Raw genomic sequence first — 27923 nt, 5'->3', positions numbered from 1 at the left:
TATATACACTATTTAACTTCATTTATTTCTTCATATACAAAAATCACGTCTGATCGCTATGACCGCAAATTACAAGAGAGAAAGAAAGAATACAGTTCAGTTCAATTAGCATCGATATATAAAATGTTAATCCGCTGTTAAGACAGCTGAAGCACCGGGTGACTCCGCTCATAATCCGTACATGCCGCCCGCCAATGCGTCGTCCAGCATGAAGGCTCCTTGTGATTCTTGATCCGTGTGTTGATCATAATTATGTTGAAATCGGAAGTGGACAAAGCTTTGTGATTGACCTCTTTTGAATGCCAGATTTCGTCTTTAATGTAACCACTCTGACTAGCGAGTCCGATCCAGGGTGCAGTTCGACGACTCGGCCTATAGTCCATTTAGCTGGTGGTAGATTATCATCCTTTATAATGACTAAGTCGTTGATGCTAAGATTATCTTTGATTTGGCACCACTTTGGCCGAGTTTGCAAGTGTGATAACCAATCACGAGACCATTGAGACCAGAATTGTCGCGTCATGTGTTGTTGTGCGAGAAATAGTTCACGCAAAGGCTTATTATTCGGCCGACCTTGTGGCGGTGCCAGTAGTGCGTCACCAATTAAGAAATGTGCTGGAGTTAGTACTTCTAAATCGTCAGGGTCGGCGGTTAGCGGGCAAAGTGGACGTGAGTTCAAACATGCTTCAATCCTGATCAAAACTGTAGTAAGCTCCTCATACGTCTGCTTGTGGCTGCCGACGATCCGTTTAAGATGATGCTTCATTGCTTTCACGTTTGCCTCCCAGATGCCACCAAAATTGGGAGAATATGGAGGTGTGAAATGCCACCTTGTCCCATGTTGACATGTCGATTCGTTTAGGGCTGCCTTGCAAGTGATGGGCTGGTTAAGCGATGTACTCGCGCCAACAAAATTTGTGCCGTTATCACTATACATATGTTGAACTTGTCCTCGACGTCCGGTGAATCGCGTAAATGCTTGCAGGAAGTGCTCTGTTGAAAGTCCAGTGACGGCTTCCAAGTGGACCGCCTTGGTTGCTAAGCATATAAAAATGGCTACATAGCCTTTGTAGGTGGTTGATCCTCGTACACGCGCGGCTTGAAGTTCAATCGCACCAGTGTAGTCAACTCCTGTTGTAATGAACGGACGAGTTGGGGGGTTGACTCGATGTAATGGCAAGTCACCCATCAATTGCTTCGCTACGACTGGAGCTACCTTAAAACATGTGACGCATTTCCGGATGATTCGCCTGACTGCTTGTCTGCCTCTGGGAATCCAGAATTTGTAGCGTATGTGAGCCAGTGTTAATTGAGCGCCGCCATGTAGAGTGAGCTGATGAGAGTGTTGAATTACCAAATCTGTAAATAGGTGACAATGAGGTAATATAATTGGATGTTTTCGAGAAAAAGAGAGATTTGAATGCTTGAGACGGCCACGAATCCTCAAGATATTGTTGTCAAGAAACGGTGTAAGATTTGAAAGTGTGCTACGGGGTGGTAACGGCTTGTTCCTTTTAAGCGCTTGGATGTCGGCGTGAAATGTATCGGATTGTGCAAGGCGAGCTATGCAGCACAGGGCCTCATCCAGCTCGTCAGGAGAGAGTGATCCGTGACTTCGTTGTGCTCGAGCATGAGCATTGTGGCAGAATCGTAACATGTATGCCGTGACACGTAGCAGTTTTGTATACGACGAGAATCGGTCAATAATAGAATCCTTTGTGTCTGACAAGGTAGTGAAGGCTCTAATTTTTATGGATTTGGCCTCCAGATCCCGTTCTTCTGGATTGAGCAATTGTGATTGCGTGTTTGGCCAAATATTGTGTGGTTTGCATAGCCAGGATGGGCCATGCCACCAAATATCAGGTATTTGGCTCGGTGGTAAGCCTCTGGTTGCGCAATCTGCTGGGTTTTCCGATGTGTCTATGTGGTGCCACTGAGCCGCTGAGGTGTGGTCGAGAATGTAAGACACTCGGTTGGCTACAAACGTTTTCCACCTAGTAATGTCTCCTTTAATCCAGTGCAGAACAATGGTAGCATCGGTCCAGTAAAAGGTAGATATATGTGCATTGGTCCATCGGTTATTCTCCAGCACCCATTTGGTGAGTTTGGTAGCTAATACTGCACCGCATAGCTCAGTGCGCGGTATTGTTAACGGCTTGGTTGGCGAAATTTTTGATTTTGCGACGATGAGCGTTGTATAGAAAGTCCCATCAGACTGTTGGGTGCGTGCATACACTGCTGCTGCGTAAGCACTGGAGGATCCATCGCAAAAGGTGTGCAGTTGTATCTCACTACTAAATAGTGGCGTAAATTTGACGCTGCGTGGTATTTTGATCGTCTTAACCTTCATTAGTTGCTGTCGAAATTGTTGCCATTTGACGGCAATGGTGTTGGGAACTGGCTCATCCCAATCCAGTGATGTACTCGATCCGTCCTCGCGATATTGCTTCGCTAGTGTGATTTCTTTCAATATAATCTTTGCTGAAATTACAACTGGAGCGATTAATCCAAGAGGATCAAATAAACGTGCTATGGTCGATAGGATTTCTCGTTTTGTTATACCGGCTGGAGTATTTGCTAGTAATTTATAAGTGAAGCAATCTTGCTTGGGCAACCAGTACATACCCAGTGTTTTGATGGTGTCCGCATTGTCCCAACTGAGGGATGTCTGCTTGCATCGATGCTCGAGAGGTATCGTTGCCATCAGATCCTGGTCATTACTAGCCCATTTTCGTAGCTCCATGCCAGAGGATTTTAAAGCTAGCATAGTTTGCAAACTTTTCCGTATTGCTGCCTCTTGTGAATGATCGCCTGAGAGAATGTCGTCGACATATATCTCATTTTTGAGAACGTTGGATGCCATAGGATATTTTGTCTGTGTGTCTTCAGCTATTTGATGGATGACTCTTATAGCTGTATAAGGTGCAGACGCTGTTCCAAACGTGACGGTAGTTAAGCAATGCTGTTTGATGACTCCATCCGCCGCCCGCCATAAAATCCTCTGGTACTGCGTGTCATCAGGGTGGACATTGATACAGCGATACATTCGTTGTATATCGGCAGTGAAAACAAACTGATATTGTCTCCAATTCAAGAGAACGGCTGGCAGATCATTTTGCAGCGTGGGACCTACACATAGTACATCGTTTAACGATCTGCCATTTGAGGTCCGGGCCGATGCGTCAAAAACGATACGTTGTTTTGTGGTGAGGCTTTCTTCTTTGAAAACTGCATGATGTGGTAGCACGCATGATGCAACATGCCGACCGTAGGAATCCGTGGTTATGGTTGAGTTTTCGCTCGTCTCTGCCAACGTGATTTGACCTAGTTGAAAATATTCTTCAATTCCTTTGCAGTATCTGATCCATTTGTCTGGGTCCCTTTGAAGGCGCCTTTCGAGTTGAAGATATCTGTTCAGGGCGATCTGATGAGATTTTCCGAGCGTCATACTGGGGTCAAAGTTCCTCTTGAATGGCAAACGGACTTGATAACTGCCGTCTGGTTGACGTTGATGGGTCTGCTTAAAGAAAGACTCGCACCATTGATCTTCTTTGGAGAGCTTTGGGCGTTCTGGAACTGATTCTACCTCGCAAAATACCTTAAGCAGCTCTTCGGAGTTTATTATGGCATGATTACATCGAATGTGGCGTGTAATATGCGTGTTGCCAACATTGCCTAACAGAACCCATCCGAGTTGAGTATTCTGCGCTATGGGTTCGTTTGGCAAGCCAATCTTAGTTCCAGGTAACAAGAGTTGTGCCATAAGGTCGGCTCCAAAAATGATATCGATTCGCTTGGATCTATAATAATAGGGGTCTGCGAGCATGAGACCATGGATATGACTCCAGTTTCCTGCTGGAAAACTTTGACTTGGCATGTGTGATGTCAACGTGTTCAAAACATAAGCATCGTCGACCTTTAACGAGAAATTTGGGTTAGTTGCTGTTTGCACCGAACAACTTACGATGAATTTGCAGCGTCGTCCTGAATCTTGACCGACTCCGGTGATTGAAGTGCGAGTTGTGCTTCGGGAGAGCTGGAGAGACTGTACAGCATGCTCCGAAATGATAGTTGCTTCCGATCCTTGGTCAAGAAGCGCGTTTACCGTGGCCTGGCATCCTGTCTGTGTGTTACTGAGTACAACCCGAGCTGTTGCTAGTAGTACCTTTCGATGAGTCATAGATGAAGTTGTAGTTGACATGCACTGTAGAGTCGGCTTGGCATCTGAACTGGCTGCTGAACTTTGGCATGATGTCGAGGAGGGTATCAGCGTTGGCTGTGTTGCTGGAAAATGTAACATCGTGTGATGACGTTGACCACAATGAAGACAATTCTTGTTGCTGGGGCAGCTTGCTTGTGTGTGCGATTTTCCCAGGCAATTGAGACACAATTTTGCCTTGCTGGCCACTTCCTTCCGTTGGTAGCAATCCATTGAAAGAAATTGCGGACATCTTCGAAGTATGTGTAAGTTGCCACAATGATAGCAAGCGGACGCGGAAGCACCCGACCTGGTGTGGGCGCTGTGCACACGCACGCGTTTAGTACCGTCTGAAGTTTCATTTGACTGTTTCATGCCGCTGCACGCGTTACGGCTTTCAATAGCGTCTAACGTAACAAGTCGATCATTGAGGAACTGTTGCAGATCTTTGTATGAAGGAACGTCAATCTTGCTGCCCAGATGATGCTCCCAAGCTGTGTGAGTGTCTTTGGGTAGTTTGGTTGTTAGATAATGAGTCAACCAAAAATCTCCTCCCTGTAGTGGCGCCTTGACGGTATTGCAAGCGGCAATGCAGACGTTGACTGTGCTAACCATAGACCGTATGTCAGCAGATTTTTCTTTCGAAAGATTCGGTAAGTTGTAGAGCATGGTCATGTGGCTGGCGAACACAATTCGTGGGTTGTTATATCGTTGTAGAAGTGTGGTCCAAGCGACTTCATAGTTTGCTTCAGTTAAAGCGATTTGGCGAATGTCGTTGTCCAGGCCTACTGGTAATGCTTCCTTTAAAAAATGGAACCTTTGAATCTTATCCAGACGCTCATTATTGTGAATTAAGCGTAAAAATGCATCATGAAAACTTGGCCAGTCCGCGCAGTTGCCAGAGAATTTCGGAACTGGTAATTTTGGCAGTGGTATCCGTACTTCCTCTACATGTGTTGTTATTGTAGAGTTAGCTGATTCGTTGTGCGTCACTGTGCCTGGATAAATTCGTTTCTTTTCTTCGGCCACGAAACAGTAAACTTCCATGCCCAGGTCTTCGAATTGGCTGATTGTATTTTGTTGCTTATACACACTTTCTTCGTAGTCTGCCATGCATATAAGTGTGTGATGCGCCTGATGAAATTCTTTGTTAAACTCGTCGATTTGATTCAAACGTTTTTCGAAATATATTTCCGTTTTCCGCGCACTCGAGTCTTTTTTCACATTACTGAACAAGCGCTTCAAAGACTCAATGCGGTCAGTTTGAACTCGCACCAGTTGATCAAATTTCGACATTGTTTATACTGACGTTGCTCCACTGTATGTAATATGCACAAATGCTCGTATGTTATCGGTGTTCTTCTTTGACGTCTTGTTTTTTTGAGTTGGCAGAGATTCCGGCAAATCTAACGGAATCGAAGGGCAACGGGACTTAGCTCTGTCGTGATGAGAGCGAGCGCGAATGTTTGCGTATACTGCTCTGTCGTGATGAGAGCGAGCGCGATAGAAAACGTAGGCACGGTGATTTATCTGGATGAAGCCGACCACGAAGATAAAATTGCCAAACAGCTTTTAGCAATTATTAATTATGATTCTTATGAGCAAGGTTCCCCTCATGGGCCACCAATGAATAGTTGTGATGCCTCACTGCTTTGACATCATTGTAATGGGGTTCGCAAATAAGAATCATATATACACTATTTAACTTCATTTATTTCTTCATATACAAAAATCACGTCTGATCGCTATGACCGCAAATTACAAGAGAGAAAGAAAGAATACAGTTCAGTTCAATTAGCATCGATATATAAAATGTTAATCCGCTGTTAAGACAGCTGAAGCACCGGGTGACTCCGCTCATAATCCGTACACAAGGTTAATAATCTTTTCATATATATTAACCAAACAAAATGAAAGTGCGTTGCAACAGTCATATGTGTTTATAAGCGTTTCATGTTTTAATTTATAGACTTACATAAAACGCCCCATTTTGTGCGCCAAGTGCGAGAGAGGGAGAGAGAGCGGAAAATGCGAGGAAAATGGGAAAATGCATTTGCTTGGCGCTCAATTGACAAACATATTTATAGAGCATATTGAACAAATAGACCAGACACCGCAGCGCTAGCCTAAAGATAATATTCGGTTGGCCGTATAAGTTCCCGCTCGACTGCCAGTTGTCACTCAACTTGATCCGAGATATGTCTCTATATACCATATTCTATGTGTATGGAACAACATGCACAACGTTTGTACTTTGTCGTTCCCCATGCACAAAAAACAAAAAACAAAAAAATGGAAAAAAGAAAGGAAAATTAAACGGCAAATGAAATTTCATTGTAAACAGACGCGTTCCTGCAAATTGAGCAGCTTAAACAAATTTCCGTTGTCTCCGCAGATCGGGCATTACATCCTGGCACTCGAATGCCCATCTCCTCGTAAATATTATCCTGCTCATCCTGTTGAGCGCAATTTATGGGCTTCCGTTGCGCCGCCGTCACTTGAGCCTCAATTGGTCCTCTGGGCAGCGGCAGCTGGACTCCCACTCCTGGCCTAGCTTAGATTACTATGCTATATAGTTGGATTCCGGGAAAGGGAACCTCATTTGTAGAGCACCGTGTGCCAGGAGCGCGGCGGCAGCCGGAGTTGGATCACTCCACGCTGGCTATCATCGAGGGCCACGTCCACCGGCAGATTCTGGCTGCAAGATTACGGAATCGGGATCTTAGAATATGTGTGATAAAAGTCGCGGAGTCGCAGGGCCTCCATTAGAGGCATTCATAAAGTGAATCGCAACGTTGGCGGCAATTAAGTTGACGCACTTAAGCGGCACCGTCGCAGATCCAACTCGAAATAGATGTGCGCCAAGCACTTGGAAAAATCATTGGGAAGTTGAGTATGCTACTTCTCTATAGAAATAACTATTTTTAAAGGGCTCATTTTCCAGACATAAATGAAAAAAAAAATGCCAATCGAATGGCTTTTCATATTTGGATCATTATACTTAGTGTTTTAAACAAATATACGATTGCCTTTGGGCGAAAAATCAGGAAAGGGACTTTGCTGGAAATTCAATATCTATAAAGCGTTTTTTCATTACAACTTGGCTAAAAATAGTCCTAAAACCAAAATAACAACTGGTTTTTACAGCTAATACCTAAAGGCAACAATTTCCATCACTTTTTGGTGAAGTTTAAAAAAATAATTTTTGAGTCAATTTTTGCATTTTTTTTAAGGGGTATTCATCACAAAATTTTGCAAAAAATTTTCGAAATTTTTTTTTTCAATTTCGAATGCCAATTGGTTGTAAATGTAATTTTGAGCCTAACAAGATATGACACACCACATTTCGACCATTATTTTCAATGTTTTGGGCAACTTTTAAACGGAAATTCGAATAAAAATCTCCAAATTTGAATATACCTCACATTTCGACCATTATTTTCAATGTTTTGGCCAACTTTCAAACGGAACTTGGATTAAAAAACTCCAAATTTTAAACTCTTCCTCAAGTTCCACTTACCCATTGTAGATGATCAACGCCACACTGCCGTCTGGTCGCTGGAAGCCCACGGCACTCAGCTGTGTGAAGGGATTGAGCTGGTTCTCGATTCGCGTCTCGATGCGCACTGAATCCGGCGGCAGGAACTTGGAGAAGTGGCCAATGGCATAGAAGATGGGCTGTTTGTATATCTCAGCGCGACTCGTGGCATTCACAATGATCGGTGCGTCCACATAGTTCTTGACGTAATTCGGGCCACCCTGTTCATCTAACACGAGATTCCAATCCAGCCAGCCATTGAAGTGGTGCGTCAGGTCCTGGGTATAGGCCCTCATGTAGCTCTCACCACGCTGCCAACTGCCCAGCTCGGGACCATGGGTCTGCCATGGCTTATCGCCGATGCAGGACTCCGTGTTCAGGAGCAGCTTGTTGGGCATATCCGTGTGCGCCTGGTCAATGAGCTGTGGACCGATCAGCTCATCCCAGTACCAGTGCACAGCTAGGCCATCCAAGTATGACAGCGAATTGCTGCGGGAGGAGCGCATCTGCAGGATTGCATAAATATATTTATATTATTTCCTAGATTTTTTTGCGTTTTCGCATACCTTTCGGAACCACATGGGATAGGTGTAGCGTTGATCGTCGTTGCCAAAGATGAGCACCTTGCTCTCCGCCGAGTTCCTGATGGTCGGGCCCAGATTGTCGTTCAGCCAGATAGCCTGGTCGGGAAAATGTCGACATGCTTAATAGCCAGAAACGTGATCGATGGCCAGTGGCCAATTTGAAATGGCTCATACAAGTATGTATGTATGTATGTACATACCTGCTGCCAGGGCGTCCAGCCCATGCTCATGAAGTGTACAAAAAAGAAGCCAATGACGCCGTTTAACGGCTCATTGCCAGTGGATATGGCCCAAATCGGCATATTTTTAGCCCTCATCAGTTCGAGAAATCTGCAGAAACAGCACATTCCTCATAAATGTTAAAAGAAATGAAATGGCCGGTGTAGTCGTCTCACTTGAGGTGGTAGAGTGCCCACGTTTGATAATATTCCGATTTCAGTTGCCCGAATCCTGTCCAGCGTCCATTGCTCTTCATCCAGGTTGGTGCACTCCACGCAGCGCCCATAATCTTCAGTTCACCCAATTTGGCAATTGTCTTCAGGCGTTTCAGCTGCTCCACTTTCTGCAGATCACGCGGATCCAGTTCGGTGAAGTTACTCAATTGCAGATCGTTACGAGGCGATTCATTATATGCCCACGGCTCCATATCAAAGTCGGAACCTCCAATGGACATTCGAATGGTGTTGTATCCAATTCCAAGCGCATGGAAATAGGATCTGCAAAGGGAATAAATAATTATTTATATTTTTTGCATAACAACTAACTCACCTATAGACATGATCCTGCAGTTCTGCGGGAAGTTCTTTGAGTAAGTACGATACTGTTCCCGTGAAGGCACCGCCAAAAATGGAGACGTTTTGAAAACGCTGCTCTCGTTTCACCGATATGCGATATGCCCTAATGCTGGCATTTATAACTGAAATTATACAAGAGTTCCTTGAGCATTTATTTTTATAGATTTTTTTACAATGATTTTAACTTACACAGGCTTTGGGGAATGTTGGCCAACTGCAACCAGGCTCGCTCCTGATCCACCACAATCGCATCTGCCTTGAAGTTCTCATCGGTGAACGGTTTGTCATCTATTGTTATGGGGTTTCCCTTCGAAATATCCCCTGTTGTCTTCTTGAAGCGTAGGCCATCCTGCAAATTAATACATATATTTGCATATCATTTATTAATATTTATTAATATTTAATATTTGCTGTCGATGCTCACACTTTTTATTGCTCATTTCAGAACTAATCGAATTTAAATCCGTTTCGTTAATCAATAAATTGGAACATGACCCGCCACAGCAGATAAGCAAACTATTCCAAATCGACTCTGAATTTAATCTGTATAATTGACCTAAAGCACAGTAGCTATTGTTGTGACCGCGACTGCAGGCAATCCTGCTGACTCACTCACCTTGCTGGAGCTAATCACCACAATCTGCGAGATATCCGTGAGCTGCGGCTGCTCCAGATAGTCGCAGTAGGTGCTGTTGCAGACACACACGCTGCCATGGCTCGTTTCGCGCAAATCGCAGGGCAACTGCCAGTCATCGTTGGCACCTGCAATGCATTGCATTTGAATAAATTCACTGTACACTCACTCACTCACTCACTCACTCACTCACCTGCTGAGATTGCGATCAGTGCAAAAAGAAAGCCAAGCGAAGGTGTCTTCATATCTGCAACTCGGAGCAGAGACAATGCGATCAGCTCGAAGGCGCGTCCACAACTGAGCTGTGGAACGAGAGTCGAATCAAGCAACCGAATTTCACTCAATTTGATGTTTATTTATTTTCCAAATCCACTTGACCCGGCGCTCAGCTGTTGATTTGATAAAGTCGCCGGACCGGCAAATAGCAGCTACTATAGTAACCCACTTGGAAATCCGCTCACGCAATCGAAAGTAAAAGTTATGCAAACCAAACAAAAGGCGGGCTTAAGTATTATAAAACCAGATATAAGCATGTATTTAGCAATTCAAAGATATATATTTTTAATTCGCTTTAATCCTAACAATTACAATGTATGTTTGTAGCTTCAGTTTGAAGTATGTTATTAATATCTAAAGAGTACTTGTGGCATATGTGGTGGTTACATGTCGCTTTATATCGCTGTATGATTTTGATGCTGACATTCCGAACCAACTAAGATTTTTTAGTGCATACATGGCTTTCAGATACTTTAAAACTTCGTCGGTGCGCCATTCAGACTGGTTGTTCCGGCAGTTGGGGCAATGCAATTCGCTTGGAAACTGAATCTTTGGGAATTTCGGATCCTCTGTAGCATCGCCGGCCAACAGTTTGTTGACATAATTATGGGCTTCCCAGAGCCACAATATCTGCTCATCATTATTGCTCACATTGCCAATTGGTCGGAGCTTTTTGAACTCACCCAACTTCATATCGCACTCCCTGCAGTTCATGAAGAATCGCACATAACCGAGAAATACCAATAAAAGTGATCTGGCCTTTAGTTCTTTCGACTCCACACTCAGATAATGGAAGAGCATCCACAGGGAGCAGTTGAAGCCGCGCAAAAGAGGACGAGTTGCAATGCAGCCAATGAATTGCTTGCCATCGAACACGTAATCCTTCACCGACTTCAGCAGCAAGTCCTTGAATCCAACGCCAGAGAGTTGCTTTTTCGCTCGCAGCGAATAATAAAGTCCTGCCAGCTTATCCTGCGCCTCGGCTTTCAAGGGACTTGAGTTGTATATCAGCTTTACGAAATTCCGCAATACAACTAGTTTTGTACCGACAAAGTGCGAGGCTCTGGAGAGCTCCACGTTCAGGATGTGATTGATAGCCCGTTCCAGATCCGCTCGATAGATGCGAGTTGGATGTTGCTCGAGTTGCTCGAATATCTGGTACCTTAGCACTTCGCTTATGTTGGCAGCTGCGGTTTTGGGCAATGGTTGCTGCGGCTTTCGGTCGACGAAGATCAAGAATTGCTTAATGGCCGCCACATAAGCCTTGCTGTTATCCATTTCGGGCGTAAGAAATAGCAACTTGCGTGCTTTATTTACCACAACCAGCAAATTGGGTACTGGCGATATGCCGAATTTGTTGTAAATATCATGATTATCGAAGATACGCACAACGACCTCCTTGTAGGGCAGTAAATCCAGAAGCGTGTTCCTTCCGATCACCGAAACTATTGGATTATCCTCATCGCAATCGCCCTGAGAGGCATACTTTTCCTCCATCGAATTGCCCGTTTCCAAGTGGGGAAGAAAGTGATTTAAGCACATTTGATACACAAATACAACGTACTCAACGTGCTCGTCGTTTTGAAATATATGCGTCACATTGTCCTGCGGCTTGAACATTTTGAAGTAATTCAATTTTTGTAGATTTAGTGCCAGTTTCGACTCTATTTCCTTGGGATTTCGATTAGTAATCTCGATGCCCAGATCTTCTGGCACTCGCTTGTAGCTCGGTGGAAAATAGCGTAGTGTTGGCGTTTTGCGAATGCTGTAATTGCCACAAATCTTGTCGTTCTCATCCTTGCCACAATCCAGTACATGGACCTTCAGCACTCGTCGCCACTTGTAAAGTTTACGAGATACATTCCTAAATGCTGGTACAAATTGCTGACTATCCTCGCAGAATGCGTTGAAGAACTGCACCAGTTTCCCAGACGTTGGTTCACTTAGCGCGTATTCAAATGATGCAAAATCCAGCAGCTGCACATTGTCATCCGGATTGAAAAGTAGCTCGGAGTGTCCAGTGGAAAAGATCAGGATGCACAAGAGCAGTGGAGTGGAGTTTGGAGTCATTTTAGAAAGATACACGTTATGCCACTGGTTAACTGCTACTGATGGATCAGTTATTTAGCTGTGATTTGATTCGGTTGGAAAAGCAAATCAAATGCGTGTAAATTGCAATTTTCAAAGCTTGGTATACCTCACTTAAGCTAGTTAGCTTACTGATATTAAACAAAAAGGTGGGCATTTATATATTTTATTTGTTTTCCTTTTCAAAAATAATACTTTCAACTGTACAGCAAAGTGTGAATGGACTTGGCGGGAACATTAACTACGAACTGACCCCGAATGCTGTCCACCAAAGTGATGTCCAGATCGGCGCGTCCACTATTGAAGAGAACGGCGGCGATTTTGTTGTCCGGTCGCAGGAATGCCACGGAATCCAGATTAACATTACTTGGCACGGCATCGATGCGCACTGAACCCTCCGGAACCAACTTGGAGAAGTGACCGATGGCATAGAACATGGGCTGCTTGTAGAACTCCTCGAATGCTGCAGAAAAATCAGATCATTAATCAATAGTAAGTAAACTGTGTTGTTAATATAACCCACTTGTAGTATTGACAATCACTGGTGCATCCACCGTGTTGTCCACGTAATTGGGACCGCCCATCTCGTCCAGACAAATGTTCCAGTCGATCCAGCCATGGAAGCCCAGCTTAATGTTGGACAGATAATCCCGGGCATACTTCTCCGCCCGCTCCCAGCTGCCCAGCAGTGGAGCAGCTGCCTGCCAGGGCTTATCCCCGATGCAGGATTCGGAAACAATGAGAATCTTGTCGGGGGCATATTCCGTGGTCTGTTCGATAAAGCTGTTGCCAAATATTTCATCCCAATACCAGTGCAGCGATAATCCATTCAGATAATCAATCGAGTTCGGTCGAGTGCGGTTCATCTGGAAATAAATTCGCGATAAGTTAGTTATGTGAACTTTGTAGTTAAGTTGCTGCTAATTTGTTCATGTCACTATTTATTTATAAGCATGCAATTACTTACCATTTTGAACCAATGGGGAAAAGAGTAGCGTTGGTCGTCGTTGCCAAACAGAATGATGTCCTTGAACTCAGAGTTACGGATCGTGGGACCCAGATGATCGTTCAGCCAAATGGCCTGCGTCTGTGGCGTCCATCCCAAGCTCATGAACTTAACGAAGTACATGAAAAAGACGCCATTCAGCGGCTCATTGCCCGTGGATATGGCCCAAATGGGAATGCCATTGTCCTCCATAAGTCTCAGCCAACGCAGATGGTAATCGGCCCACGTCTGATAGTAAGCCCGCTTGAGGCGTCCAAATCCTGTCCACCGATTGTTGGTCTTCATCCAGGGCGGGGAACTCCAGGCGGCACCTTTGACCAGCAGATTCTTCACGCCGGACACCTCAATGAGTCGCTTGATCTGCGCCACTCGCTTCACATCGTGCGCATTCAGTTCATCCATGTCGGATAGCAAGGTGTCGCCCTCCTCCTCGGCATATGACCACGGTTCCAGATCAAAGTCACAGCCACCAATGGACACGCGCATGAGATTGAAGCCCAGTCCATCCTCGCCGTAATAGGACTTGTACAGATGGTCAGCCAACTCCGAACGCTTGAAATTGTCCACCAGGTACTCCACAGCTCCGGTGTAGCTGCCACCGAAACCCACCATCTTCTGGTGGGTCTTACTTCGGTCCAATCGCAGGCTCACCGTGCGAGTGATGGAGCTCTCCCGGGACTCCAAGGTGAAAGCATCGGCCACCAACTTATCGAGCAGACGCGACAGGATAGTTGCATTCGCAGTCTCCTGCATGGGTTCCACATAGTCCTGCACGGTAATCTTCTCCTGCTTGCCGAACTTATCAGTGGTTGTGGAGAAGCGCAGTCCCTGCTTGGAACTGGAGATCAGGAACCAATCATTTTCGTCCGTGAGGACGGGATTCTCCAGATAGTCACAATAGTCCGCCGTGCAGACGCACACTTTGCCATGTTGTTCGTCCTTCAGTTTGCAGGGGATCGATTCAGATTGGCCACCTGCAGGTCCAATTTTATTTCTACTTTCGGTTTATGAGTTGGATTTATGGCCACTTACCAATTAGCGATACCAGCAGCACTGCCAGCACCAGGATTCCTCTGCTGGCGAACATTTTTCCCATTGACCGTTCACTTGGAACGCTGCCACCTGACTGACACCTGGGAATTTGGCAAACACAACTGGAGGTATTTGCTGGTAATCTCGCCACTTGAGGCTCACTTAAAGACATTGGAGCGCAGGAAGTTTGCCTGATAAGAGCATTTGGCGATTATGTTTCTGGCTAATAGGGCCGTAATCTGGGTTTTTTGTATCTCTCGTATCATCATGATCATCAGCCAGGCCTTGACTTTAACTTTTCGCGCTAGTTTCAGGGAGTTGGGTAAGTTTGGTTCATTCCCTGGTAGAATCTCGTTCGGCAAACAACTCTTTCTAGAGTTTCAAAATTTTACAAATTTCTAAAATACTTGCCTAAAAAAAGCCATCAAACATGTCGTGTAACAGATCTTTTGGTACGATATCTTTGAGCTTAAACAACTTTTGTACTTTATCATAACTTTTTTGATTAGGACCTGGACCTGGCGCCTACAATTTGCCCAGCACCTTTGGCTTCAAGAACTGCGACAATCGGATGCAGCGCAGTCCACAGTTCTCATTCGGCAGATCCTCGAGAGCGTGTAATAGTTCCAGGAAGATGGAAACTGGACCTGGCCCAGCAGCCTATCACCTGGGCAAGATTACGAGATTTGGACGTCCTGCAGCCGAGGACTACACTGTTTATCGTCGTCATTAGTGTATTAGGGTGTAGGTATATGTTTAAAATATAGATGGCTTTGATAAAAATATTATAATTCTTTTTCTTATCAACTGACTGTGGTCAAGATTGGTTTGGTTATCTAATCGAATAAATGGAAATATTTACCCGATTAAACTAGTCATTGTACTAGGGCCAAGGGGGCGTAGATTAGCGCCTGATAATGGGAAATTTGCAGAACAGGTGTGTTCTGTTCTTATCAAGTCATTCGGTTAATTATTACCTTCAGCTATCATCTATTTGGTTACGGGTTAGCAGATTTTATTTGGTGATCAATTACTTGGTTATGTGTGCCACACGTAGCCTATAAATAGGTCAATATCAACGGTTGGCTGCCACAAAATCCCCCCTTTTACAAAATCAATTTTCAGCATAAAGAGCGAGAAATTCATCACGAAACGGTTTGGGGCCAAATTTAAATGGGAAAAAAGGAGATGCAATGAAATGGAAAATGTGACTAAAGGCTAAAAGTCCATAGCCTGCTTATCGGGGCCGTGGCAAAACACTCGTTTTGCCGGCTCTTTAAACCGAGGGCTTTAATCTCCACCTCACCACCATTTTCCATAACCAAGGGGGAGTGCTAATAATAAAGAATCCCATGTCATGGCAGAAGCTTTAAAGCCAAGTGTGTGCCGTGTTAACGAAAAAAAACTATTACCAGTTCAATATGAAAATGGTTATGTGCAAACCATAAATGCTCTTTCTTTTTTTCTAACTAAGAAATCTTTAAAGAACTTTGCACATATAAAATCTATATAGCTTGTGTGCTTCAGTTTATTGGAAATGTTTTTGAAAAAGCCACATACCCTGACCCGTAGGTCACCATCGTGGCCATGTTGAACACAAACAGCATAGAATGGCCTGAAGTGGGTTCCATCTGGTTGATGGGTTGCCATCGGCCTCCTGGCCAACTGGCTGCTCACTCGGCTGCTCACTCGGCTCGGCTCGTCTGGGGTGTCAATAAAATGGAACGGCAACTTGTCGCCGCCTTTCAATATTCGCACATACGTCGTTGTGGCAGCACCACCACCTGTTGGCGCACTCCGTGTTGGATACCATAGATACTCGGGACACTCGGAAGCATATACTTTGTGGCGCGAATCGAGTGGCCATATGGCAGCCTAATTTGGCGCTATCTCTGTGCCATCCAATTAGCCATGTCGGAGAAACACTCACACTGCCGCTCGGAGTCACAGACTCAGGCGGCTGTCCAACTGAATGCCTCCGGCAGACGCAGCTCCACACCAACCGGAGCCAATGGCTCCTCCAATCGCTGCCTGATTGCCGTGATTGTGTACCTGGCCCTCCTGCTAGATAACATGCTGCTGACCGTAATTGGTAATGGCCAAATCAATTACCGATAAGCGCGGTAATAAACGATGTCGTTTTTTTCGCCATTTGCAGTGCCCATCCTGCCGGATTATCTGGCCAGCCTGGAGGCGGATATGTCGTCGGCAGTGGTGCTCAATCTGGAGGACACATCGCCATTCGCGAAACTCGGCCATCGGGCTGGAGAACCGAGTGGCGGCGCACATCCACATCTGTACATCTCCAAGCATCCGATACCGGGCAGATCCATGGTTAACTTCACCCTGTTCCAGCTGGCCACAGAAGCCACAACCACCACGAGCACCACGAGCACCACGACCACTAGCAGCACCACCACAACGACCACACTCACGCACAATTCCACGTCCATGCAACCGCCTCCAAAGCTGATGGATGGTCAGTCGGGCGGCACTAATGTCACTGGAATTGGGCATGGGCATGGCCATGGGAATGGGCACAAGAGCAGGAACAGGAAGCTGCCCACCCACGACAGCAGCAGCAGCAACAACAACAACAAGGAGTTGACCTTGACGCAGGAGAATGGCTCCATCGGCCTGTTGCTGGCCATGAAGGCCCTGGTCCAATTAATTTTCAATCCGATTGTCGGCAACGCGTCCAGCAAGTTTGGCTACCGCCTTCCCATTGTCGTCGGCACCTTCTTCCTGCTCCTCTCCTCGCTGGGTAAGTGGTCTATTTTGGGGGCCATTGATTGGTTTTTCAATTGGCAGGCACCTCCTCATCATACTATTTTGTTCATCATCATTTTGTATTGAATGCGTTATTTTGATCTAATGAGTTATACCTTTCAGTTTTCACGATTGGTGAGTCCTACTGGGCACTCCTGGTGGCCAGGGCGGTGCAGGGCGTGGGATCCGCTTGCATTAACATCTGCGGCATGAGCCTGGTGGCCCAGCATTATCCGGAGGAGGCACGCCGCTCCAAGGTGATGGGCATCATCCTGGGCAGCATCGCATTGGGTGTGCTGCTGGGCTATCCCTTTGGTGGTATACTGTATGATCTGATGGGCAAATCGGCGCCGTTTATCATTCTGTCCACTCTGATGTTCCTGAGTTTGGGTCTCCAGCTGCTGACCATGGATCTGAGTGTGCAGCCGGAGGTTGTGGTGGAGGATAGTCCCAAGTGGCGAACGCTGCTCGAGTGCAAAATGATTCTGGCCATTGTACTGGCCATTTGGTTTTCCACCTCCACAATGGCCATGCTGGAGCCCTGTCTGCCCATCTGGCTCATCCAGTATCTGAAGCCCAACAAGTGGCAGCTGGGCACAGTTTTCATTCCCGACTCCGTGGGCTACTTTTTGGGCACGAACTTCTTCGGCAGCATTGCCTACAAATATGGCCAGGTGAAGGTGTCCTGTGTCAGTTTGCTGCTGGTGGGAGTTGCTTCTATTTTGGTAAGAACATTTATTTATGGAATATAAATGGGAACATGCCGCAATTATAACTCTGAACCTTACAGATACCGAGTGCTACAACGGTTGCCCAACTGCTGATGCCCCATTTCGCCTTGGGCCTGGGCATTGGTGTAATCGATGCGGCACTGGTGCCACTTTTGGCCACCTTTGTGGATGCAACACTCGCCCAGGAGGAGCAGGGCGAGGGCAGCAGTTCCATGTCCAGCTACGGCACCGTCTATGCCATCCAGCAGACCTCTGTGAGTCTGGCCTATTGCTTAGGTGAGTTCACAATATCTTTTTCTAAATAAAAGTGTATATATATATCGGCTTTATAGCTCCCCTGATTGGCGGCGAGTTGGCCCAGACCTTTGGCTTTGCTTGGCTGATGCGCATTGTCGGCATTTTCAATATGATTTATGGCCCCATTCTGGTCTACTTGCATCAGAAATACGATCCAAAGGTAAACAAGTTTTAATATTTTCCAATGAAACTGTGAACTATTTATATGTTTTGGTTTTACAGGCCCTGAGGGAACGGCATAACGATATGCTGCTCCAGAGCAGCGGGCGAGGATCTAGGTATAAGCAACTGTACAACTCCATGGATGTGGAATAAGCTGTACTGCCCAGTTGTCCAGAATATCCAAAAATATCAGACAACCTCGAGTGTCCAAATTAGGCGTTCCTTTGGCTCAATAAAGCAATATATATGGAGCTGATTTTTGTAAACCATTTAATTGCCGATCAAATTCGAATCTCCTATAACTAATATCACTTTACCATGTCTTAAAGTAACTTAAGTTCTTATGATCAAATTGTCCGATTAAAAAGTATTACGCAATATTTATTTCAATAGAGTTTTAATGCATTTATAAATGTTATAAAACCTTTTCAATAGCAAGTGTGCCATGAAACCGACTTCGCCTGGAGCTGAGAGGTCGAGCTCCATGAAAGCCTCATTCTGCTTCTGGAATCCTTTCGGCAAACACCTCAAATTGGGGACTAAATTTTAAAATAGTTTTTCTGTCTAATATTGCACAAAACTAAATAACAACAAAATGGCGGTGCGACCTTTTGGTGAGTGGAAATTTTTTGAATTATAAAATGGGAGAATAATACTCCTCCATATTCCTCGAAGGCCCCGGACCCGGCGTCTATATGCTGCCCCCCACTGTGGGCTATGATAAGCACGATAACCGCAAGCAGCGCATGCCACAGTACTCCTTTGGCATGCGCACCCGTGCGCCTGGTGAGGATCTGGGTCCTGGTCCCGGGGCCTACAAGGTCGACAAGTTGACGCGCTATGGCACGAGCAAGGGGTTGGAGTTCTCAATGGCGCCCAGGACCAACGTCATCGGTGAGTATTTCACTTATAGCAAAGACGTGACTCTTTTTGGTTAAACTGCATCATCGTAGACAAGCGAAGCAGTCCTGGTCCCGGAGCACACGATGTCCACAATAGGCCATTCTTCAAGGGTGTAAATGCTCCGTCCTATTCGATGGGTCTGCGAACGGACTTCAACTTCAAGAAGGATGGTCCCGGTCCCAATGCCTACAAGTACGAGGTGAATGCGGTTCGTCCTGGAGTTCCCAGCTATAGCATGTGAGTAACTTACAATAGTTAATCCTTAGCCAAATTGCTTATATTTGTTTGTATTTCAGGGGACTGCAAACGAAGATTTTGAACAAGACGAATTCACCGGGTCCGGCTGCATATGGTGGTGGTGATATCAATGTCAAGCTCACCCGTGCTCCGATATACTCCATGCAGCCGAGGACCACAATTCCTGGCGAGAATGTCGGACCCGGACCCAACTACTACGACCTCATGTACTATCGTCCTGGCAAGAGTGGACCGGGCTACTCCTTCGGTGTGCGCCACCACCAGTTCGCTCCACCCATGATAGTTAGATGTGACAACATGTAGATCCAGTGCAATATTAGAAGAACTGTTCAAAAATTTTTGTGAATAAACAATTCTTTTGATACCAAGTTTTATAGTTTATGGATAATGCTGTTTGGGGTTTATACTGAAATGGGATTTGAGACATGCGATTTTTTCAGCAAGGTAAAAGGTGGAATTTTGAATCTTCGCAAGAAGAAAATAAAAAATTTATAGACATGACTTAAATCCAAGCAGTTCTTAAACTGTCAAACTTGTTAAAAAAATATTTGAAAAGACACATTTTTTGAACAACAAACAAAGAATTACATTTTTTTTTTTATCAACACGGCGGTGAGTTTGCTGGCATGAAAACAACCACTTACTATTTTACGGAATTAGGAGGTAGTGCTACTTTATTAACGCCTTTGAAGAATGCCGATTTTTTTTTTTGTATAGTTTTGTATAGATTTGTATATTGACCAGTTCTTTTCAATTTCGCGGGCATTTGCTCAGTTTGTTGTTGTTCGCACTTAACAGAGCGCTGTTAGCCAGATAATGGTTCGAGTGCTCGCTAAATGTAACTGGAACTCAGAACCATCGATTTTATCTAACTCCGGTATTTTTCAGTCACAAAATTCTTTTTCTCCGAGTTTCTCGTTTTGTTTGTAGATTTTGTCTGTTTTATTTATAGTTTTTCGAAAGAAGTTGGCGAAATTGGCCAAGTAAATTGCTAGACTGCTCCAGCCCGTAAATTAGTTGTGTGTTTTGTGTGTCAGTGGCTCGTCGGGCATAGAATATACATATATCTATATATATATAGTATAGCAATTTGTTAATAGTTAAGTGGCCAATAAAAGGAGAAGAAATATTCGCCACGCAAAAATTCGGCCACTGAATTTTGGCCTTCCATGTTCCCAGCCTACGATTGGTAACATGATGAGCAATGTGGCCGGTGCGGCCGCTCCAGGTGGTGCACCAGGTCAACCGCAGCAGGATTTCGAGGAGGGTGCTCCACGGACACCGACGCTGCCAAATCCGCCGTCCTCGCAGGAGCAGGCAAGGACGCCCAACCAAGAGGGCCGCCAAACCACAAATTCCCACTCCCGTCGATCGGGTGGCGGCCAGGTGCCATCGAAAACCCAGGGCAACAACGAGTGCCAGTTCTTCTTCGAGGACGAGGTATTCCGCATCGATCGCCGTGGTCGCGTCCATTTCGGCTTGGTAACCGAAACGACCGAATCCTATTCATCCGACGACGAGGACGATGACGATGGCCTGTCCAAGGGTGAGGTGCGTGTGGCCTTCTATCCAGATGGCAAGGAGATGGTGCACACGGAACAGTCGGTGAGTAAACTCCATGTTGAGGTTATGTAACGTTCAAGGTCTCTCTCCAAAAAAATAACTGTTTCCACAACTGTTTTGGGTTTGCTCTACACGTTCTTTTGACACGTGTTTGTTTGCTTCTTTTCCAATTTGTTCCATCGATTCGCCGCCACCCAAACCATGTGGCATATACACAGATTGGTCTGGCGGATCGCACCCTAATGCCCGGCGATGTGGTGCGAAGGCGTCTGCCAGGACAAAAGGATCTGGTTGGCCAGGCGGGCTACGTGCGGGATGTCAATGTGCGCGCCGATGTCATGGTAATGGGCTCCAAAATGGTAATCAAAAATGTGCCCGCTGAGCGACTGCGTCCGATATCCGAATGGACCAGGGATGTGCCCGTCTGCCTGGACACCTGGATTGGCACCACCGTCAATGTCGACGAGTGCGCTGTGCTCAGGTATGCTTTTAAACCCATTATATCCTTGGCAAACATCATTTTCAATTTTTATTCTTTATTCAAGATCTGCCAATGGAGCCCGTGTGGAGATCACCTCCAACGATTTCCACAAGTTTAAGGATGCTGTGTCCCAATGCGCCCGAGAGGTCTTCAATCCCAATGTCTACTTTCCGGGAAACATTGTAGTCGGTCGCATGCCGCCGCCGGATCGTGTGAAGAATCTGACTCCTGAGATTACTCTTCCCGTAACTCGCAAGGGTCGTGCTGTGGTATGAAGATATGAATCCTTTATAGATTTGTAGTCTCAAAACTTATTGTTCCAGTACACCGTGGAATCCATACGCACTACAGCAGTCAATGTGGCTTGGACTTGCCGCGCAATCTCGAAGATCGAAAATGCCTTGGACTGCGATCCTCTAAAGCAGCCAAGGACCTCGATCAAGGGTGAGGAACTGAACAATGTCAAGCGCCTTAGCATCTATGAGTCCTACGTGCTGCAAATTCACGATCGATTCTACCTCAAATATTCAAAATGTGATCTATTAGTTAAATACGCCGACTGGGAAGAGGAACAAGGTATGGTATTAACTGGAAATGTCTTAAGAGGTAACAATATCCTTACATATAAGTTAACACAAGCCAACGAACTAGAACAGTTGGCTCAGTGTGCGAAATATAATAAAAGTGCTGACCCAGCATTGGGCCGGAAACCCGTGCGCAGCCGGCAAACACAGCATATTTGCGTGGCCGCTGCGAGTCTTTGTTAGCTTTAAGTTTCAGTTTGTTTTTGACATTAATAAAGAGCGGCTGCTCGTCAATCCTATTACTCCGACTGAACGTCGTAAAATATATTTGTTTTAATTACTCTGCCAGACCACAAGGCTGGCAGTTAAAAGAGGAAAGTTCCTCTCAACATAAAATCCGTGACTGCAGCGAGGATCCCCCCAGCCACACTTACGTTAATTTATATATACATTCCATGTATTACAGCGGAGAAGTACATCCCCATTTATCACACCCAGAAAAAGATGGAGCGCAAGTCCAGCAAACTGAACGCATCTGCTTCCAGCAGTGGGAACGCTCGCAGTGTACCAAAGTTCCGCCGCCTGGCCAACAAGTTCAGCGGTATGCGCCTGCCTCGACCGGCAAGCGACCATGCTCACAACGCTTGCAAGTCGTTTAAGCGCAGCAAAGAGGATATGTTGACATCGGAGGATGAGGATGATATCGACGAGTCCATACAGCCACTTGAGCATTCGATGACTGCTGAAAAAGAAGCGGATGTGGTTGAGGATTCACAGTCTCCGTCCGCTGCTACCACAGCTGCAGCCGGTGGCGGTGCTGGTGCTAGTGCTGGTGCCGGCGTCCAGGCTCCCAGAATAACGATGCGATCTGCGAAGAGGCGACACGTAAAGAAAAAAATGCGATCTGTCAAAAAGCTAATTTCTACACCTTTTACCAAAAAGGAATCGACTCCCAAGGATGGCGATGAAATCGTGGTGGAAACGCTGGTCGTTTACAGCTCGGTTACGGTTGTCTGGCAGGATGGAACTGTGGAGACAGGCATTCACTCCACTCAACTCTATCCCATCCATCATTTGGATAACCATGAATTCTTTCCCGGCGACTTTGTGACCAAAGCTAATGACAACAGTACGGGAGCCACCGATTACGGGGTCATTCAGTGCGTGGATCACGATGAACGCATAGCCAAGGTCATGTGGTTCAACATCTACACCCATGTGGATAATCCAATGTGAGTGTATTTTACGTCTTTAGCAATATGAACTCTAATTCATTTTCTCTTTGTAGTCCCTTGTTCAAAGAATTGGAGGAGCTGAGCGTTTATGACTTGAAGGATCACTCCGACTACCAGTACCGACCCGGCACAATGGTGATCCGAGTGTCCAATTTCACGGGTGAGGATGTTAATTCAACTGCTGGCCAGGTGATCGACAACTACCCCGATGGTCGAGTGCGTGTTTGGTGGGCAAAGGGGCATATCACAATGTGCTACCCTCAGGATCTGTTCGAGATCAACCACAACGATGATGTACAAGATGCATACGATTCAGATGGATCCGAAGACTCGTGGGAGACGCAATCGGAAAACAGCCGCATGTCGTCAATGGACAACGATGATGATATTATAACGGGCATTGATGGCGCCACGAGGGCAATGAAATCGCTTGAGAAGCTTTTCCGCGTTTTACACCCCAATCGCAAAGCGGAAGTGCTTAACGATCTGCTGGCTGTGTACAAAAATTGCCGGGCCCTAGACCGTTTGCTGAATACTAACTTCTTTGATGAATACCACTTTCATGGCATTGTGCGTTGCAAGCCTGCTACCTCTGAAGTATGTTCTGATACCAATGAGCTTGCGCAACCAACCCCAGAGCCTTCGGCCGCCGTTCCCAAGGTGTCATCAACGCTCCAGATAGAGGTGGACCCAGTCTTGATGTCACCGTCTGTTCAGTCATCATCCACTCCTACTAAGCGAAAATCATCCACGGAGATGGATGAAGTTCTATGCAAAAAGAGCACTGATGAGATCACGGAGGAGCAAGACGACCAGGAGGAGGAGGAGGAAGAGGCACCAGATGATCCCCCGTTGGTGAGGAAGTATCGCAACGAGTACACCGAAATGTTCGCCAACGCACGTGAAAGTATTGCAAAAGCGTTTGAAAATCGTACAAAGGTAAGAGTACTAAAATTTTGTAAAATCTATTTGTTGCTTAGTTACACAACATTTGCTTTTCATTTAGAATGATTCTGGCGTCCACTCGCGCGGTGAAATCACCTCGGATGAGTCCAATAATCCAGACAGCGAAAATAAGTTGGTCATAAAGCCACACACAATAAATATAATGGACGACTTTGAAATTGAATTGGTTGCAAATCGTGATGCCGACGTTTGCGAAGTCTTTTGTTATTTGATCAAGGATCAAATGGCCAATTGCCGCAAGGCGGTCGCTGAGACGTTGGACAAGTCAAATAGCTATCCCAAGCACGAGAACGATGCGGTGGGCGTAGTAGAGGAAGCCGCTGAGGTGGTCTACGTGGCAACGGAATCGTTCAATGATGGTGCTACCAATGATCAAATGGCGGAGGATGAAGCCATGGAGCAGCCATTGAATCTTAACGCGCTGTCCGAGTCGCTGCCGGCCATTGACAGTCCCATGGCCTGCTCGTCACCATCTCGTTCAATGATACCCAACACGCCATCCGATAACGAGAGTAGTTTCCAAGTACTGCCCAATGCGCCAGCGGCACATCATTTTATTAGCAACCAGGTGATTCCTGCTAACAAAGCACAGTATCAGCGAGCTGTGCAGCGGGAATACCATATGCTTATGAGCTCGTTACCTGACGGAGTTGTGGTACGTGCCTACGAGGATCGCATGGATCTAATGTCAGTAATGATGGTGGGACCAAAGCGCACGCCCTACCAGAACGCCCTATTCTTCTTCGACTTTCAAATTGGTCGCGACTACCCGAAGAGTCCGCCGGTATGCCACTACATCAGCTACTGCACGGAGCGCCTGAATCCAAACTTGTACGAGGGCGGCAAGGTGTGTGTGTCGCTACTGGGCACATGGTCGGGACGCGACAGCGAAGTGTGGTCGGCCAGCAGCACCATGCTCCAGGTGCTCGTCTCCATACAGGGACTCATACTGGTCGATGAGCCCTACTATAATGAGGCGGGCTACGAAAAGCAAAGAGGTAACGTGCTGTTTATATGCAATGCCAATGACTGCATTTGTAATTATCTAACCATTTATTTTTAGGCACCCAACTGGGCAATGAGAACTCTCGTGTCTACAACGAGATGGCCATCATAAAAATTGCCCACTCCACGGTGAAGCAGTTGAAGAATCCGCCGCTCATCTTTCGCAATGAACTGATTGAGCATTTCAAGCAGTTTGGCAGCGAGCTGTATGGCCGCATGTTGGCCTGGTCCGAGTATTCCCTTGAGGCACAGCGTCGGCGTGTAACCAGCATCAAGGGTGAGTCCGCCAATTACTCAGTTTTGCGCATTAATTTATCATCAATTTCCTTAGACATGCCTGCGGAGTACAAGGCGCCCTGCGAGCTACCCGAATTCCCGCTGCTGCCATGCAGTCGTGGCTTTTGCATAGCGGTCAAGGGCGTTTTGAGCCAACTACAAAGCGAGCTGACTGCCTTGGGTGCTAATCTGGTTACGGATGAACGAAATGGCATTGCGACTGGTATTGGCACTGCGCCGCGTGCTGCTCCGGAGGAGATCTGAGTGCCACGCGTCCTGCCCAGCGCATGCCTGTGAAAAAATGGTGCCTATCTGAAGAACCACAAGACTTTTGCCGCTTGCGTTTTGGGAGTCTGATCTGGGCCCCCGGCAAGGGTCACCGTTTTATAGCCCCTTCCTCGAATCTCGAATTTCTCTCAGCTCATATTGCTGGCAAACAGCCTTTTAGTTAAACAAAATTTGTTAAGATTATTGGTTATTAGCTCACACAAACAAAACGAAAGAAAAACAATGTAAAGCTGAATTATACATAGCGCGCAACTAAGCATAAACGGATCCGCCTCATGTAATGTCAGTGAGTTTTAATTTTTGTTGTTGTCAGGCCAGCCAACAAATTGTAATTAATGTTTTGTTCCGACAAATGTGAACGCTGGCCTACGCGAATCCTTGTAGGCATTCCACTAGAACTTAGCTTAGTTAGTCCCGCTCTCGTCCCCCAATCAGCACCATGTACGTAATATTGTAAGCTAGCCAATGCGAGAAATGTGAATAAACTAGCAATTTTATTTATTATGCCTCCAATCTCTGCTGTATCCAATCGATGAACGCACCCGTACGGGTATAAACGCCGGGCCATCCGCCGATCCCGCACTGCTTAGTGCCGTAGGAGGTGATGCCAGCGATGTGGAATACATCCCGGCCGCCAGTCGATATGGACACCATCAAAGGACCGCCGGAATCGCCTTCGCAGGTATCCATACCCTTCATGCCGCCGGCACACAACTGGGAGTCATATAGTTTCACCTTGAAGGAGCTGTACTTCTCCTGGCATATCGTTCGGTTCACAACTTTCATGGCCACCTTTAGCTTGGTCGGACTGGGCTGCCTGCTCTCAGTGAGTCCCCAGCCGGCCACATCCATGCCGTAGTCCACGAACTGGTTCCGGATCAGATCGTCGGTGGGCAGGCAAATGGGGCGCACATAGTCGGTGTAGCTGGCGATGGAATAAACAATTATGAATACGTTGTGGCATACTCTACTCTTAGATTCACACACCTGACACTCCTTCTCAGACGCACCAAAGCAATGTCGTTCTGCTGGTCCACCGAATTGGGCACATACTGTTCATGTACGATGCCCTTCTCCACCTCGATGTCGATGTGATTCGGTGCACAGATGCGCTGTCCATTCATCTGCGTGGCGCAGTCGGGATCCGTACGAGTGTCCCACTCGCCCAGGCGAACGCTGTGCAGGACGACGCCGGCCTGCTCCAGTTTTTGGTTGGCCAGGCAGTGACCAGCGGTCAGGACGTAGCGGGAGTTCAGCAAAGTGCCGCCGCAGTGAAAAGTAAACGCACTTGAAGATGTGGCATTTGCTAAATTATACAGAATATTCCATGAATATAGGTAGAATATTCCATGAATATAGGTCGAATATTCCATGAGTAGAGAGAGGTATTCATACCTACTCACCCCACTGACCTTTTCTATACTGCAGCAACACCATCCACGGGAATTCCCAGATGCTCGTGTTGGTTCCACCAAAAATGCGATCGGCGAAGAGGAAACCGCAGACATCGTTTCCAGGCAGCACATTGCCCGGCTGCTCTTCATCTCTTCCTCCTGGCAGATGCGTTGATTCCGCCGTATCCTCGCTATCGATCCGCTTGCTACGCGGACAGCAGACAAGGGTGCTGTTCAGCAGACCCTCCGCTCGGTTGTCCACTCCACATTGACTCTTGGAGAGGAGGAGACGCTGGGCGGGAGTCTTTGGCTCCGTCGTCAGCAATTCGGCGAGAAAGGGGCAGCTGGTGATGTGGATGCACTGGCCACGCTCCTCACTCTCCTGGGGGGCACAGCTACCAAAGGTAATCCGCGCCGCGTCTGAAAGTGGAAAGCGATGCAGTCTTACCGGTTCTCAGTCAATACAAAAAGGTCAAGATATTTTTCAAAGGTATCTACACAATTGCTGGAAAACTGAAGTAATCTAGCTCATTGCAATTATTTTAAGCTAGTTATTAACATTTTAAAGGCAGTTAAAATATTTAAAAAATGTGTGTAAATCTAGTTGTTTTATGGCTGGCAAGAACAGCTGACCCACCTGAAAGTTGGACCCATTCGGAAAATGCGCCGATCACCAGTGGCAAAAGTAGAAACATCCAGTCCGTAGAAGCCATCTCGACTCTCCAGCATCCAAGGTGATACTAAACAAGCTCTCCGGCTTGATTGACATGAGTCTATATCTGGATATATGTATATCACTTAACTGGTCGAGTGAGACGCATATTGCAACTAAGGCAAATGGCACGCTGAGTTGGAGGGATTTTCCTCTACTTTCCATTAGAATATCGGAAACTACATGGGGCAATCCACTAGAATTCGCTG

The 27923-nt window shown here is 46.3% G+C and overlaps 9 protein-coding genes across 11 annotated transcripts; 4 read left to right on the top strand and 5 right to left on the bottom strand.

Annotated features, from left to right (window-relative positions):
• Positions 1 to 4: 4 nt before the first annotated feature.
• Positions 5 to 5494, bottom strand: LOC120321717. The gene is made up of 2 exons (XM_039375249.2): positions 1543 to 5494; positions 5 to 826 (listed from the first exon to the last, which is right to left on the bottom strand). Exons 1-2 carry the CDS (start codon positions 5492 to 5494, stop codon positions 750 to 752), a joined length of 4029 nt encoding a protein of 1342 aa, XP_039231183.1. The 3' UTR covers positions 5 to 749.
• A 1016-nt stretch (positions 5495 to 6510) lies between these two features.
• On the bottom strand, positions 6511 to 10101 carry LOC6537921 (lysosomal acid glucosylceramidase; the record flags this gene model as incomplete). Its single annotated transcript, XM_002098425.4, has 9 exons — positions 6511 to 6896; positions 7719 to 8242; positions 8303 to 8416; positions 8521 to 8650; positions 8716 to 9036; positions 9089 to 9236; positions 9304 to 9463; positions 9731 to 9876; positions 9942 to 10101. Coding segments are annotated over 9 exons (1803 nt in total), but the record flags the coding sequence as incomplete, so codon positions are not given.
• A 156-nt stretch (positions 10102 to 10257) lies between these two features.
• Positions 10258 to 12139, bottom strand: LOC6537920 (sulfhydryl oxidase 2). The gene has a single exon (XM_002098424.4). It carries the CDS (start codon positions 12092 to 12094, stop codon positions 10379 to 10381), a length of 1716 nt encoding a protein of 571 aa, XP_002098460.1. The 5' UTR covers positions 12095 to 12139; the 3' UTR covers positions 10258 to 10378.
• Positions 12140 to 12262: 123 nt separating this feature from the next.
• On the bottom strand, positions 12263 to 14428 carry LOC6537919 (lysosomal acid glucosylceramidase). The gene is made up of 4 exons (XM_002098423.3): positions 14151 to 14428; positions 13080 to 14092; positions 12636 to 12978; positions 12263 to 12575 (listed from the first exon to the last, which is right to left on the bottom strand). Exons 1-4 carry the CDS (start codon positions 14320 to 14322, stop codon positions 12310 to 12312), a joined length of 1794 nt encoding a protein of 597 aa, XP_002098459.2. The 5' UTR covers positions 14323 to 14428; the 3' UTR covers positions 12263 to 12309.
• A 44-nt stretch (positions 14429 to 14472) lies between these two features.
• On the top strand, positions 14473 to 14935 carry LOC6537918 (outer dense fiber protein 3-like protein 2). Its single transcript, XM_002098422.4, has 2 exons — positions 14473 to 14602; positions 14660 to 14935. Exons 1-2 carry the CDS (start codon positions 14581 to 14583, stop codon positions 14881 to 14883), a joined length of 246 nt encoding a protein of 81 aa, XP_002098458.1. The 5' UTR covers positions 14473 to 14580; the 3' UTR covers positions 14884 to 14935.
• Positions 14936 to 15890: 955 nt separating this feature from the next.
• Positions 15891 to 18493, top strand: LOC6537917 (probable vesicular acetylcholine transporter-B). Its single transcript, XM_002098421.3, has 6 exons — positions 15891 to 16242; positions 16309 to 16914; positions 17043 to 17644; positions 17710 to 17926; positions 17983 to 18107; positions 18170 to 18493. The coding sequence occupies exons 1-6, from the start codon at positions 16062 to 16064 to the stop codon at positions 18260 to 18262; spliced, it is 1824 nt and encodes a 607-aa protein (XP_002098457.3). The 5' UTR covers positions 15891 to 16061; the 3' UTR covers positions 18263 to 18493.
• Positions 18494 to 18560: 67 nt separating this feature from the next.
• On the top strand, positions 18561 to 19638 carry LOC6537916 (outer dense fiber protein 3-like protein 2). Its single transcript, XM_002098420.2, has 4 exons — positions 18561 to 18723; positions 18785 to 19003; positions 19063 to 19249; positions 19309 to 19638. Exons 1-4 carry the CDS (start codon positions 18705 to 18707, stop codon positions 19571 to 19573), a joined length of 690 nt encoding a protein of 229 aa, XP_002098456.1. The 5' UTR covers positions 18561 to 18704; the 3' UTR covers positions 19574 to 19638.
• Positions 19639 to 20162: 524 nt separating this feature from the next.
• On the top strand, positions 20163 to 26121 carry LOC6537915 ((E3-independent) E2 ubiquitin-conjugating enzyme UBE2O). Of its 2 annotated transcripts, XM_015193084.3 has the most exons (10): positions 20163 to 20875; positions 21052 to 21314; positions 21379 to 21583; positions 21638 to 21890; positions 22305 to 22723; positions 22781 to 23070; positions 23127 to 24012; positions 24080 to 25037; positions 25103 to 25321; positions 25376 to 26121. In XM_015193084.3, exons 1-10 carry the CDS (start codon positions 20465 to 20467, stop codon positions 25582 to 25584), a joined length of 4113 nt encoding a protein of 1370 aa, XP_015048570.1. In that variant the 5' UTR covers positions 20163 to 20464; the 3' UTR covers positions 25585 to 26121. The 2 variants fall into 2 exon arrangements, with proteins under 2 accessions (XP_015048570.1, XP_002098455.1); XM_002098419.4 differs by having other exon boundaries at positions 22305 to 23070.
• LOC6537914 (spaetzle-processing enzyme) lies at positions 26055 to 27760 on the bottom strand. 2 transcript variants are annotated; one of them, XM_039376872.2, is made up of 4 exons: positions 27640 to 27760; positions 27012 to 27422; positions 26596 to 26914; positions 26055 to 26533 (listed from the first exon to the last, which is right to left on the bottom strand). In XM_039376872.2, exons 1-4 carry the CDS (start codon positions 27713 to 27715, stop codon positions 26110 to 26112), a joined length of 1230 nt encoding a protein of 409 aa, XP_039232806.1. In that variant the 5' UTR covers positions 27716 to 27760; the 3' UTR covers positions 26055 to 26109. The 2 variants fall into 2 exon arrangements, with proteins under 2 accessions (XP_039232806.1, XP_002098454.2); XM_002098418.4 differs by having other exon boundaries at positions 27021 to 27422; positions 27640 to 27759.
• Positions 27761 to 27923: the final 163 nt, after the last annotated feature.

Source organism: Drosophila yakuba, chromosome 3R (assembly GCF_016746365.2).
Source record: "Drosophila yakuba strain Tai18E2 chromosome 3R, Prin_Dyak_Tai18E2_2.1, whole genome shotgun sequence".
NCBI lineage: Eukaryota > Metazoa > Arthropoda > Insecta > Diptera > Drosophilidae > Drosophila > Drosophila yakuba.
Note: the sequence above shows the minus strand (reverse complement) of the source record. Positions and strands in the feature narration are given on the sequence as shown.